This window comes from Macaca thibetana, chromosome 10 (genome assembly GCF_024542745.1).
Source record: "Macaca thibetana thibetana isolate TM-01 chromosome 10, ASM2454274v1, whole genome shotgun sequence".
NCBI classification, from domain to species: domain Eukaryota; kingdom Metazoa; phylum Chordata; class Mammalia; order Primates; family Cercopithecidae; genus Macaca; species Macaca thibetana.
In genome coordinates this window covers 57,773,073-57,785,704 of record NC_065587.1, presented here as the reverse complement: position 1 = coordinate 57,785,704, position 12,632 = coordinate 57,773,073, and the positions used below count along the sequence as shown (strand labels likewise).

Sequence of the window (12,632 nt, the reverse complement as noted above, 5' to 3'; positions counted from 1 at the left end):
TTTCCTGAGTTCCTGGATCCTGCCTTCTCAGAAGCAGCTTGCAGAAGGGTTAGATTGTTCTTGTCCTTCTCTCTCTTGTGTCCCATGTTGCCACTGTCTTCATTCAGGCACAATATCTTCTTCCTTACTGGAATATCATTGTTCCAAGTGCCACTGGGCCCAGCTTTCTTCACCCCTCCTTTCTGGGTGTTCTCTATCATAGTTGGGAAGCAGAGAGAAGAGACCACTGCTCATGCCCTTCAGAGACTCTCCCACATTCAGTTCCTATTTACTGGGCACTAACCATAGGCCAGGTTTGGGGAAACCAAAGTGGAAGGGAGTCGTGGTCCTGCTGTCATGGAGCATCTATTCTAGCGATGGAGATGGCCATCAACATTCCTCCAAATGCCTGTCAAGCCACAGTCATGACAAGGGCTAAGAAGACATATATAGTGCTCTAGGAGTGAATAGTGGGGCTCTGAACATATTCGAAGGATCAGAAGAATTCCCTAAGCAAGGGATGACTGAGCTGAGATCTGAAGAATACATGGACCTTCACAGGTCACAGAGAGAAAGGAAGAGAACTTTAATAGAACAGAATGTGCAAAGGCCCCGTGACATAGAAGGGCATGGGGAGCTCAAAGAACTGAAGGAAAGCCAGTGTGGCTTCAGGGGAGAGGCTGTGATAGAGAGGGTATCGTGTGAAATAAGACTGAAAAGACGGCTGAGGGCCTTTCCATAAGGAAAACCGAAAAGTGAAGGGAAATCATTCGAAGGGTTTTTAGTGGGAAAATGACATCATCCAATTCATGTTTCAAAGAAGTTTTTCTGGCTTCTATCAGGGATCAGACAGGCAAAAAGTTGGGGCCAAATTAGCTGTGGAGTAACCAGAAAGGAGGCTGGGCAGCGCCAAGTGAGAGCGGATGATGATCTGGGCCAGGCTGCTGCAGTGGCAATCCAGGGGAGATATAGAGCATGCCTTCTGACCTCAGGCCCCCCTAGGCTTGGGCCTGGATAGGTAGCCCAGCCTGGGTATCCTTGTCTCTCAAGGATTCAGGGTCCCTTCACTGTGCTCTAGTCATTTCCCCTTCTTCTTCCCTCCTTTCTTCCTTCCTTCTCTCTTTCTTTTTCTTTGTTTTTCCTTTTCTTGAGGCAGAGTCTCACTCTGTCACTCAGGCTGTAATGCAGTGGTGCAATCATGGCTCACTGCAGCCTTCACCTCCTGGACTCAAGCAATACCCCCACCTCAGCCCTCTGAGTAGCTAGGACCACAGGCGTGCACCCCCACACCCAGCTAACGTCTTGTACTTTTTGTAGAGATGGGGTTCAGCCATGTTTCCTAGGCTGGTCTTGAACTCCTGAGCTCAAGGGATCTGCTTGCCTGGGCCTCCCAACGTGCTGAGATTACAGGCATGAGCCACCACGCCCGGCTGTCATTTTTTCCTTATCTGTGCCACATCTCTAGGAGAAAGACATTTTTAAACCTGTTTTACAGAGAATAAAGGTTAGAGTGATGGACTAAGATCACATAACTTACAATGTATGGAACCTGTCTGAACTCACAGCCTAACAGGGAGATAAGTGACTATATATTTTAGGGTACAGTATCCACAGTGCAGGAGCAGAGAATGCTGGGGACCAGACAGGGCAAGCAGCTCCCTGTGGCGGAGTGGGGGCTCCCAGGAGCAGGAGCTCCACCTCCCAGGACCCATCACAGGGTCTGCTTAGAGAAGGCCCACATGTCATAAGTCTTAATACATGTTTGCTGACTGTTTGAATATCAGTTCTCAACACTTCACTTGCAAGAAATCTTGCTGTCTGAATTACCATCTTCCAAGAGAAAAATTATAAATGTTTTCTGATTAGTTCTACCATTCATAGCCCATTCCTAAATCAGCACAGGAAACAGCTAAGCTAAAACTTCTGCCTTTTTCTTCCTTTACAATCTGCCTGTATCTTACTCTTTCTTCCTCCAAGTTTTTTCTTAGGCAATGTCTAGACAGTTAAAACAAAACAAAACAAAACAAAACTCTGAATTGTGCTAGAAATAATTTGTCATTCAGGATCCTTTTTTTTTTCTTTTGGATGAACTGGATTACTCTGAGCTGAGACCAAGGGATGCTCCTCACACCATTGGTGAGATGTCAAAAGGTCCAGGTTGGTTACACTGAGTCAGACAAAGGCTGTTGTAGACTCCTGTTCTAATTAGAATACATGCTTAGCATTTTGTACGAGATAACTTTGTCTTCTCTGTATTTATGTTACTTTGAAGGCTGTACCTACCAATGTTTGGCAGTGACAATACTTGTGTGTTACCTATGCATGACATTCAGTTCTGTGGCAGTCTGTCTCTTCCTCACCCCCCAGAACTGAATACCATGCACCTGTCACACACAAGTTATTGTCATTGTTCAGGCCCCATTATCCCTTGGTGAGACTCTTGCAGTAGTCTGCTGACTGATCCCTCTGCTACCAGCCTTTCCCAATGAAGTACACCTTCCATATCTGCTGCCCTAGTGATCTTTCCAAAATGGACATCTGATCATGCCCACCTCTCCCCCACCAACCTGCCTTCTTCCATGTCCCCACAGGACATGTCCTGAGTACTCAGTGAATCCTGGTTAATAAAATAAGGTGGAATGATAGATCCATGCTGCTCATCAGTGACCTCAAGAAAGTAACCCTATGGGTAAGAGTCATGGTGCCAGGCACTGCAGCAAGAGTTTTATGTGCCTTTAAATGCTCCTCCTATTATCTTCATCATTTTAAAGGGGAGGATACGAAAGTTTACAGAGGTCAGGTAACTTTCCCCGGGCCCTACAGTTGGGATAGAAACCTGGGCAGTTTGACTCCAGAGGGCGCTAACTACTCTGCACTGCTGACTTCATCAATGAGTCACTCACTGGGGTTGCCTACAGGAAAGGTAAATCTCATTGCTGAGCGCAGGCAATGTCCTTCCTTAGCCCTGCATAAGAACGTGCTTTCCCCTACAGGCTCAGCACCTCCCGAGTTGCACTGATGCAGACCTGAGGGCCCTCACCTCGGAGCCCCTGCCCTGCTATAGTGGGGTCAGGTAGAATCTGTGTTGCCTTAAACTCTGTCTCTTGTATGATAGGAGTAGCCCCGGGCTCCTGTGGGGCCTGAGCTGGGCATACCCCAAGCCCCAGGTGTATGCCAGAGTTACTGGCTTCTTCTGAGCATCAGCCTTTACTTCTGAGCATCGGCCAATGTGACTCCACCTTCTTGGAGGAGCACCATTCTCTTGCCCGGGTGCTTCAGCCCCTCCCTCACAGGCTGGGGCCCATGCTCCTCACCCCAGGTTGCTGCCAAAGTCCTCCTTTGAATTAGAGGAGCTTCTGGGAACACAGAGCTCATCTCTTTGTCCAGCTGTGGGGTCTTCTGCATGCCAGCCCTTTTGGCTGGGCTTCCTCCCCGACCTGAGGAATTGAGCAGGCAATGCTCGGTGAGACCCAGCCTTCAGAAGTTCTACCCCAAAAGGCTTCATGGTTCTGCTGTGCCCTGACCCAGCTCCCTGCCTGCTCCCTCCGGCTGAGATCAGCCATGCTCTGTCATCCAGTCTAGGGATGACAATAAGGCTGAAATAAAGCTTCCATCTTGGCATGTGGATACAAAGCTAGAGACATCAAAGATTATTTGATAACAAATTCCAGGTAAATAATAGTAATAGCCTCTTTTCCCCTGTGTCCTCAACACCCGAATCTTAGGAGCTTCCAGAAGGGCACCTACAGGATATGATGTTCCCATATCGATTCTTATTGCGGTTTTCATCCTCCTTGGCTGTGTCCCACGAAGCTGTCTGCCCCTCTGGTAAGGCCTAAAAAGCAAGGACAGAGTGGTTAGAGTGGCCTGAGATAGGAGCTTTATGGAAGTGGAGATGAACCAACAGGGGGAAGTGAGACCCAGTGCGATGGGACTCCTAGTGGAAAGGGCTAGATGTCCTTGGATGGGGCCTGGGGAGGACGTAGATTTTGGTCTTTCCATGGACCAATTCTCTTGTTCATTGTTTCAAATGTTATTGATGTCTTCTGTGTCATGAGTTCACAATCTAGCCCAGTAGGGGAATCGCTTGTCCATTCATTGAATTATTCATTCATACACTCAACAGATACTTATTGAGCCCCTAACATGGGCTGGGCACTGTTTTAGGTACTAGGGATACAGAGAAACAGACAAGTTCCCCTTGAGCTTCCAGTCAACTAGGAAATGTAGCAAATGAAAAAGTAAATGTGTAATTTTAGATATGAAAAATGCTATGATGAAAATAAAGCAGGATAAAGGGATAGTGATGAGGAATGAGAATTATTTCAGATTATACACTCTGGGAGGGCTCCTCCAAGAAGGTGACATTTAAGTTACAGTAGTCCTCACTTATCCTTGGAGGATTTGCTCCTAGACCCCCCAGTGGGGACTCCTGAAACCATGGATATTACCGAACCCTATATATACTATGTTTTCTCTTATACATACATATCTGTGATAAAGTTCAATTTATAAATTAGGCATAGCAAGAGATTAAGAACAACAATAGAATGACAACAATATACTATAAGTTATGTAAATGCAGTCTTTCTCTCTCTCTCTAAATATCTTAATATTTTTTGACTGCAATTGACCTTGGGTAACTGAAACCATGAAAAGCAAAACTGCAGATAAGGGGGACTTCATTAATGATAGATACTGTAATTCCTTAATATGAAAGAGCCAGTCACACCAAGAAAAGTAGAAAGTGCTTTTCAGGCAGAGGGAACAGCAGGTGCAAAGATGGTCAGGCAGCAACCAAATGACCATATTCAAGGACTGGAGTGATGTGAAGAGGGGAGAAGTAGTGATGGTAGTATCTAGAGTGGATGGGGGAGTCCAGATTATATAAGGCATTGCTATTACTGGTTAATTAATTGTGCATTATTCTAAGTATGATGAAAAATCATCAGAGGGTTTTGGGCAGGGGAATCATCTGATCTGATTCATGTATTTCAAAGTACAATCTGGCTCATGTATGGAACACAGGCTCTGGGAGGGCCATGGAGGAAGCAGGGAAATCTGCTAGAAAGTTGTGGCAGTACTCCAGGCAACACATGATGGTACCTTGGACTCAGACAAGAGTAGTGGTGGTGGACGTGTGAGAAGTGATTATTTGCAGGATGTTCAGTTGAATATTGTTGACTTGGATTGTCTCGGAAGCAGACTCAGAGATAAGAAGTCAGGCACAAGTAGTTTGTTTGGGAGGCAATCCCAGGGAGTTTGGGTGGGAGAATGGGGAAGTGGTACAATCAAGGGAATGAAGTCAATATAGGGCACATCAATGAGCAGGTTACCACTGTGGGCAACTGGGGCTTAATCCAGTGGGCACATCTCATGCCTCACAGCTATCCCACCATGGGGGTGGTGCAAAGTTGGGGTAGTTATTGATGAGTTCTCATCCAGTATTGGTTGAGGACAACTCTTGGAAACTCCCCAGCACTTCTTCCATGCTCTATGGGCAGAGTGTGCATATTCTTCTGTCTTGAAGAAGCCCTCAGGCAAAAAGTCACAGGTGCTTACAGGAGGAAACCATCAGGTGGGCATGCATGGGAACAGTGAGTGTAGACTGGATGTGTGCAGGGCACCAACACATCTGCCATAGATGCCGACTGTGAAGGAAAGGGAGAAATGAAGGCTGACCCTTAGAACGTTGAAGAACTGAGTGGAGAGAGATGTTATTTATTGAGACGGAGAAGCCTAGGTTAGAAACAGGATTGGGGAGGTAAGAATTAAGTGTTGTATTTTGGGTAAAGTGCTTAGAAGAGTGCCTAGCATTGAATACTGCATACTTTTTAAAAAATATGTTCAAAATAACAAATAATGGCAGCCACATTTGAGATGCCTATTAGATATCCAAGCTGATGTTGAATAGGCAGTTGGACACAGACACCCAGAGCTTAGGGGTAGGGAGGAGAGAAAAGTCATTAGTCAGTTTAAGAGGATGGCAACCACCGATAAGACAGACAAGTCAACAAACATGAGACAATTTGCAAGAGTTATGAGCCAAGTGGTATGGAAATACAGGGAAGGGTACAGTCAGTTATTTCATAGAGAGGGAGGACGGGCAGTTAAGGGCGTGGAAACAGCTGTAGAAAAGCTGCAGAAGCATGATGATCAGACCGTGTTTTGATTACTGTCTCTACTCTACCTTTAGTAGTATAGGCTGAACATCCTGCTCACGCCCTTGCATTGCTTCTGAGACTGAATTTGTAACACCTTCAGTCTACACAGCTCTCTGTCAGCAGTGCAGGAGAACCCACCATTCATCTTAATACACCAGCCTTGCCTTTGCCCATCTATTCCTTACTAGGTCCATCCTAAGCAAGGAAGAACCTGTAACCAGGTTGATCCGAAATTCAGCCCCTCAATAAGCCCTGTTTTATTGGCAGGTTCTGAATAGGCCAGTGCTCACACACGGTTCCACCTGTCTTGCATCTGGTCTGTCAAGTGTTAAATCAACCTGAGTGAGTCTTTTCCTAGAGTGGGAGTTGGAATGCTTTTTCTGTAATGGGCAAACTAGAAAGCAGTTTGGGCTTTGTGAGTTGTGTGGACTCTGTTGCAACAACTCAAACTTATACTCAACTCTACTGTTGTAGAGTGAAAACAGTCACAGATAAAAAGCAAACAAATGGCCATGGCTGTGTTCCAATACATCTTTATTTACAAAAATTGGCGTTGGGACCGGGTGCAGTGGCTCATGCCTGTAATCCCAGCACTTTGGGAGGCTGAGGCGGGCAGATCACAAGGTCAGCAATTGAAGACCAGCCTGGCCAATGTGGTGAAACCCCGTTTGTACTAAAAATAAAAAAATTAGCCAGGCATGGTGACACATGCCTGTAGTCCCAGCTACTCAGGAAGTTGAGGCAAAAGAATTGCTTGAACCCAGGAGGTGGAGATTGTAGTGAGCCAAGATCACGCCACTGCACTCCAGCCTAGGCAACAGTGAGACTTTGTCCCAATAAATAATTAGATAGATAGATAGATAGATAGATAGATAGATAGATAGATAGGTAGGTGTTGGGCTAGATTTAGCCTATGGCTATAGCTTGCTGACCTTTATTATAGAAGCATGACTATGATCCTCATCCATGCAGTGGTTGAGTAGGTGGAATTCGTGCTCATTCTGCTACCTAGCAACTTCAGATTCATTAGAGGGTACAGGAAGGAGTTCTTTGCCTGGGCTTCTCAGGCTGAGCCATGTTCTACAACTTAGCCTTTCTTAGGTTTTAGACTGTGGTAATAAAGTGCCTTCCTAGCTATTAATGGGTCATAATTTTGTTCTTTCTATATCCAATGTCGTTAGACTAACATCCTGGAAGAGAATCAAAACAGGTGCTAGGCTTTGGGCATCAATCTCTGACCTAAATCTGGGTAGGGCAAAAATGTTACAAGGATAAGTAAGTGCTCATTTTACAAATGTGGGGCTTATGTCTCACTTTTCTCCCTTGTTCTTTCTCCTTCTCCTTTTCCTGTTTCTCTTCTTGCTCCTCATTCTACCAAACCTTACATCCATCCTGCCACCAATTTAGGCCATCTCTAGGTGGAAGATGCTTCTAGGTACTGCAGGTAACTCTTAGAACTCAGATTCCAGTCCTAGCCTCCTCCTCTATCCCAGCCAGGTAGCTCCAGCTCCTCCAGGCAACTTGCCAGGTCTGTTCTCTGTATGTGAAGGGAGGTTGCTGCTTTCAGTGTTAGCACTGGATTTCTGGATGTCAAAGATGATCTACTGAGGGTGGATTTTGCACTTGAAACCCTCTGTGATAAAAGCCAATTGTTCATCCAAACATGTCCCCCTGAAAGTGGGGTGAAGCCAAAAGCAGGAGAGCATGACTGTTTTCATACTGATTTTTTGAAAAAAGAATTGTGTTGAGTACTTGCCATGTGCCAGGGTTTGGGTTACCGTTATCTTAAGGTCTCTTTATGACTGCACATTAGAATCACCTGGGGAGGCTTTACGACTCCCAAAGCCAAGGTCCCCCCCAAGACCAATGAAGTCAGACTCTCTGGGGTGGGGCACAGGCATTGGTAGTGTTTAAAGCTCCCCAGCTGATGCTGCTATGCAGCCATAAGTTTTGCAAATAGTGACTTTAAAATACTTCCCTATGAGTCTCCTCATTGGTTTCTTTTGTTTTGGGTTTGTCCCCTCCAATCCATTCTCCACTGTAGTCAGAGAGATCTTTCTAAAATGTGAATAGGACCCAGTGACTCCTCTTGCCATTGCCTTCAGGATACATTTCAAACCCTTTAGTGCAACGTCCTTAACGACTTCACCCCAAATGCCCCTGCAGCCTCAATTCTTGTCCTTACATCTATATTGCCAGTTATAAGGTGTTTAAAGTTTATAAGACTTTTTACATGCTGTTCCCTTTGCCTGAAATTCCCTTCCATCTGAGTCCCTCTGACAAACTCCTACATATCCTTCAAAACTCAGTGTAAGCATCTTCTTTGTGGAATCTTCTCTGTTCACTCTCCCTCACCCCACTCCATCCCCAGGTAAAGCCAGTTACTTCTATTATTAGATGGACTTCTTTGCATCTCATAATTTAACTCTGTTTCTCAACTTGGCCATGGGCTTCTCCAGGGAAAGGGCAGCATCTTTGTCACAACAGTATCTCCAGAACGTGATGCTGGCTCTATACTTCAGATGTGCTTGAAAGACCTCTTTAGGATGAATGAATGAGTGAAATAATTAGTGAATGAGGTGGCTTCTGTGCTTTCAGAGGGCAAATATCCTGGGATCTTAGAGGTGTCGGTGACCTTGAAAATGGCCTAGTTGAGTTCCCATCCACAATGGCCTTCCAAGCAGCTGAGAAGTGGATCCATAGCATCTATCACTTGGATACCCTCCAAGACAGATAGCTCACCACTTCTCCAACTTTTGGCTTCACTTTCGGACAGACTCGCCAGAGTTTTTTCTTTACTCAACCTCACTGTACTTTGCCTGTGCCATCTCATGGGGCCCCACAGAGTAAATGTGTGCCCTTTCTCTGTCCTGTGACATCCTGCAGAGATTTGATGAAAGTCTCTTCTGTTCACTCCCAGAATCCTTGAATGGCAGTTTGGGGTCCTCTCACCATCAACAAACACCATGCCTTCCAGGAGACACCCCAGCATGCCCCTATCCCTCGACAATCCTAAACCAAACAAAACAGTTGTGATAAGTGAGTGGCACTTTGTGGGGAACCACACAGGCCCTGTCATGGTCCTGGGAGCCTCCGTCTCCCTTAGTGGAGGCTGAAGCGGACTGAGTGGGCCTGGAGGCTGTGACGATGTTTACAGAAGCAGAGGAGGGATGCCTAATAGAGCCACTGGGAGGGAGTGGTAATGACCCCGTAATTGGCAGACTTTGATCACACATCCATTTCCCTTTTTGGGGAGCTACAATCTAATAAGGGATAATCTCTTGAAGGAAAAAAAAATATGAGGGGGAAAAGTATGAAAGAGAGACTCATCTCCATCTTCAAAGTGAGCAAGCCGAGGGCATTATTTTTCCATTAGTGGCTAGTTACAGTAGATTGACCAGGGAATGGTGGCAGTCATTAGGCGCTAATCACATTCTTTTGAAACCAAAATTGCCATCTCATTATGTTCATCCATTATCAATCTCCACTCTCCTTTTCTCATTCTCTTCTCCTGAGAGTGCTGAGCCCTATTTTTACATTTCTCTCTGCGTGTGAAAATGTTTCCCACTCTTCAACAGTGTTGCTTTTCCAAGGCAGTCTTTTTTTGTTGTTGTTGTTCAAAAAATGTATTTGGGGATGTCCTTCTCCCTGGAGAGCTGCGCTGTGGTATTTATAGAATCCTCAAAAGTCAGATTTGGAAGGGTCTTTTGAGAAAATTATTGACTCATTTTATAGATCAGCAAAGTGAGGTCCCGAGACAGGAAATGACTTGCCCAAGAATATACACTGAGTCTGTCCCCACTCCCTCCCTCGATCACTTCCTTCCTTCCCCAGAGACCATCTGGATGCCACGTGCTGGAATAGACAGGGACCGGGGCAAGGGACTACCTAGGGTAGTGTGGGCAAAACTCTGAAAAGGGGAAATCTGAGAGGGAGAAAAGCAGCCCCTGAATTCTGGGAGCTGACCTGGCACTCACAGGTGGGCCTTGGTGCTCTCCTGCTGAACATGGACAATTTCACGGAAGACTAACCACAGGCAAGGCCACTCTGAGGCCATGATGAAACAAGACAAAAACAAGTCGTATCTGGACGCAGACAAAAATATGAACATTGTCCAAGCCAAAAAAAAAAAAAAAATTACCAAACACCCCCCTATTCTGGTTAATATGAGCGACTACCGATTCTTTGCCAATTACAGCTCTAGCCTCTGTCTGATCTTCCCTTCTTTTAGGTAAGATGTATTACGATATCTAATTATACCACTTCCCAGTGTGTCCAACCTAAAACAAAGCCTCACCTCCTTAGGCACTCTTTCACATCAGCAAACACAGCCCACACTCTGAGTCCTTTCTAACATCCTCTTCCTCAAATGTCCCACAGGAATGCACACTTCCAGGTATGCATGTACCTCACTGCAACAAGTGATAAATCCAACTCCAGGAGGTGTGTCCCTGCTGATCTCTGGCCAATACATTTCAGCTAAAAACTAAAGGATAAGCAGGTACCAGCTTTGGCAAGAGCTGGGGAAAGAAGGTTCCATTCAGAGGGAACAGCAAGTGCAGAGGCTCTGGGATGGAATAAATTATTTGTGTTCTAGAACTTGAAGGGAGGCTCTCCAGAGCAGAGAGAATAAGAGGAGGATGACAAATAATGTGGATTTGGCTTGGGGTTGGGGCAGGGTGTTCAATCAAGGTCTTGTGGACCAAGGACAAGAACGTGAGTTTTATTATAATTCAATGGGAATGTTTTGGAATTTTTTTTTTTTTTTTTTTGAGATGGAGTTTCACTCTTGTTGCCCAGGCTAGAGCACAATGGCATGATCTCAGCTCACCACAGCGTCCACCTCCTGGGTTCAAGTGATTCTCCTGCCTCTGCCTCCCGAGTAGCTGCGATTACAGTCCTGTGCCACCACATCCGGCTAATTTTTGTATTTTTAGTAGAGGTGGGGTTTCTCCATGTTGGTCAGGCTAGTCTTGAACTCCCGACCTCAGGTAATCTGCCCGCTTTGGCCTCCCAAAGTGCTGGGATTACAGGCGTGAGCCACCACGCCCAGCCCAGAAACTTTGAGGGGGAGGCTGAGCCAGTGCCAGCATTATGATAAATGGCAGACAGTGCTTGTCACTGGAATCTTCTTTATCCTTGATGATAGGCTTTATAGATTTTAGAATAAAATTATCATCTGATACCCGCCCCAGACTAACTCTCCCTGTGATTGCAACCCACCTTCCTATCCACAGAGCTGAGTCCATGGCAGGCTCAGACCACATGGCCACAAGTCACAGACTTCTTGTGTTCTGCTGTGCTGACTTAGTCCACAGGACTATGAAACCTACCTTAATGTCCCATTTAGTACATTAATTATCTGCTAGAACTGAGAATGATCCCTGATGCCTGTGTGGCTGATTTTTTCTTCTACCTGGCTGTACTGAGCCAAACCAACAGAAGCTTGCCATCCTTCTTGAGATACTCTTCTTTGCATCTAAGGCTTTTTGAGTTATGCCTAAAATAGTAAGATGTCAAAACACAAAGCTTCCTAGAGCAGCTCACTACCAATTCAAGGCTGGGGGCATGCCAGCCCATTTCGTTTACCTGTTCACCTCCTATCCTCAGCAGATTCTGTCATTTGCAATGCCCCCCTTCACTCCCCTTCGCTTGACTGTATCCCTGGAGATAATTGGATATGTTATGCCCTAGGGTGCAGCAAAACCAGGCCCAGGGATCGCTGATGAGGCAGTTCCTGGCTGATGCTCCAGGGCACAGCTGAGGGCTTGCCTCCTCCATGTTCAGTCCAGCCTGCCAGGATTTCCCCACACCCCTGCCCAGCACTGTGCTCTCCTGGTGCAGGGAAGACTCTGGAGAGGTCTTCAGCAAGGAGGCACCATTTTACCTGGGTCTTTCCTTCATTCGTCTTGTCAAGAAATACCCCTTGCACACTAACTGTGTATACGAGTCAGGGAAAAGGCAGAGCTTTGCAAAAGGTGGACAGACTAGAGTGTTTGAATATTTTTACTGCAAATAAGTTCACCACTTCGAGTGTCAACAAACGTTTCTGAAAACAGTCAGTAATACATCCTGCAGGTTATGGGGGGGAAGGTTTTAACTGTGCAGAAGTAGCACAAGGTAACTTTTTGGTTGATGAAATTCTCATGTGTCCTGATTGTGTTGGTGTTTATATGACTCTATGCATTAGTTAAAACTCATAAAACTGTACCCTCTCCCAAAATTAATTTTATAGTACATTTTTAAAAATGGAAAATAACACACCCCACATAATTTTGTGATGATTAGTGACTACCCAAGACAATACCCCCAGCACCTGGCACAATGCCTGCTACACAGTAAGTGCTCAGAATCTTCCATCTTCCATATCCTCTTTCCCAGTGATATAATATTGAGCCTTTTTGGCCCACTTGTGGAAATCATTCTCTTGCCATCTTCAGTCAAAAACATCCAGGATGTTTTTTTTTAATTTTACTTTAAGTTCTGGGA

The 12,632-nt window shown here is 45.6% G+C and overlaps 2 protein-coding genes across 6 annotated transcripts in view; both read right to left on the bottom strand.

Annotated features, from left to right (window-relative positions):
* Positions 1 to 12,632, bottom strand: part of PTPRT (protein tyrosine phosphatase receptor type T) — an 820,910-nt gene that overhangs the window by 67,972 nt on the left and 740,306 nt on the right. For 3 of the 5 annotated variants that reach the window (XM_050806436.1, XM_050806434.1, XM_050806435.1), the window contains 2 exons: positions 3,727 to 3,814; positions 3,294 to 3,416 (listed from right to left, as the gene is read on the bottom strand). In XM_050806436.1, the coding sequence (XP_050662393.1) occupies positions 3,294 to 3,416; positions 3,727 to 3,814 (211 nt within the window). The remainder of the gene's footprint in view (positions 1 to 3,293; positions 3,417 to 3,726; positions 3,815 to 12,632) is intronic. The other 2 variants (XM_050806437.1, XM_050806438.1) reach the window with 1 other exon arrangement.
* Positions 1 to 12,632, bottom strand: part of CHD6 (chromodomain helicase DNA binding protein 6) — an 853,354-nt gene that overhangs the window by 714,024 nt on the left and 126,698 nt on the right. The window lies entirely within an intron of this gene.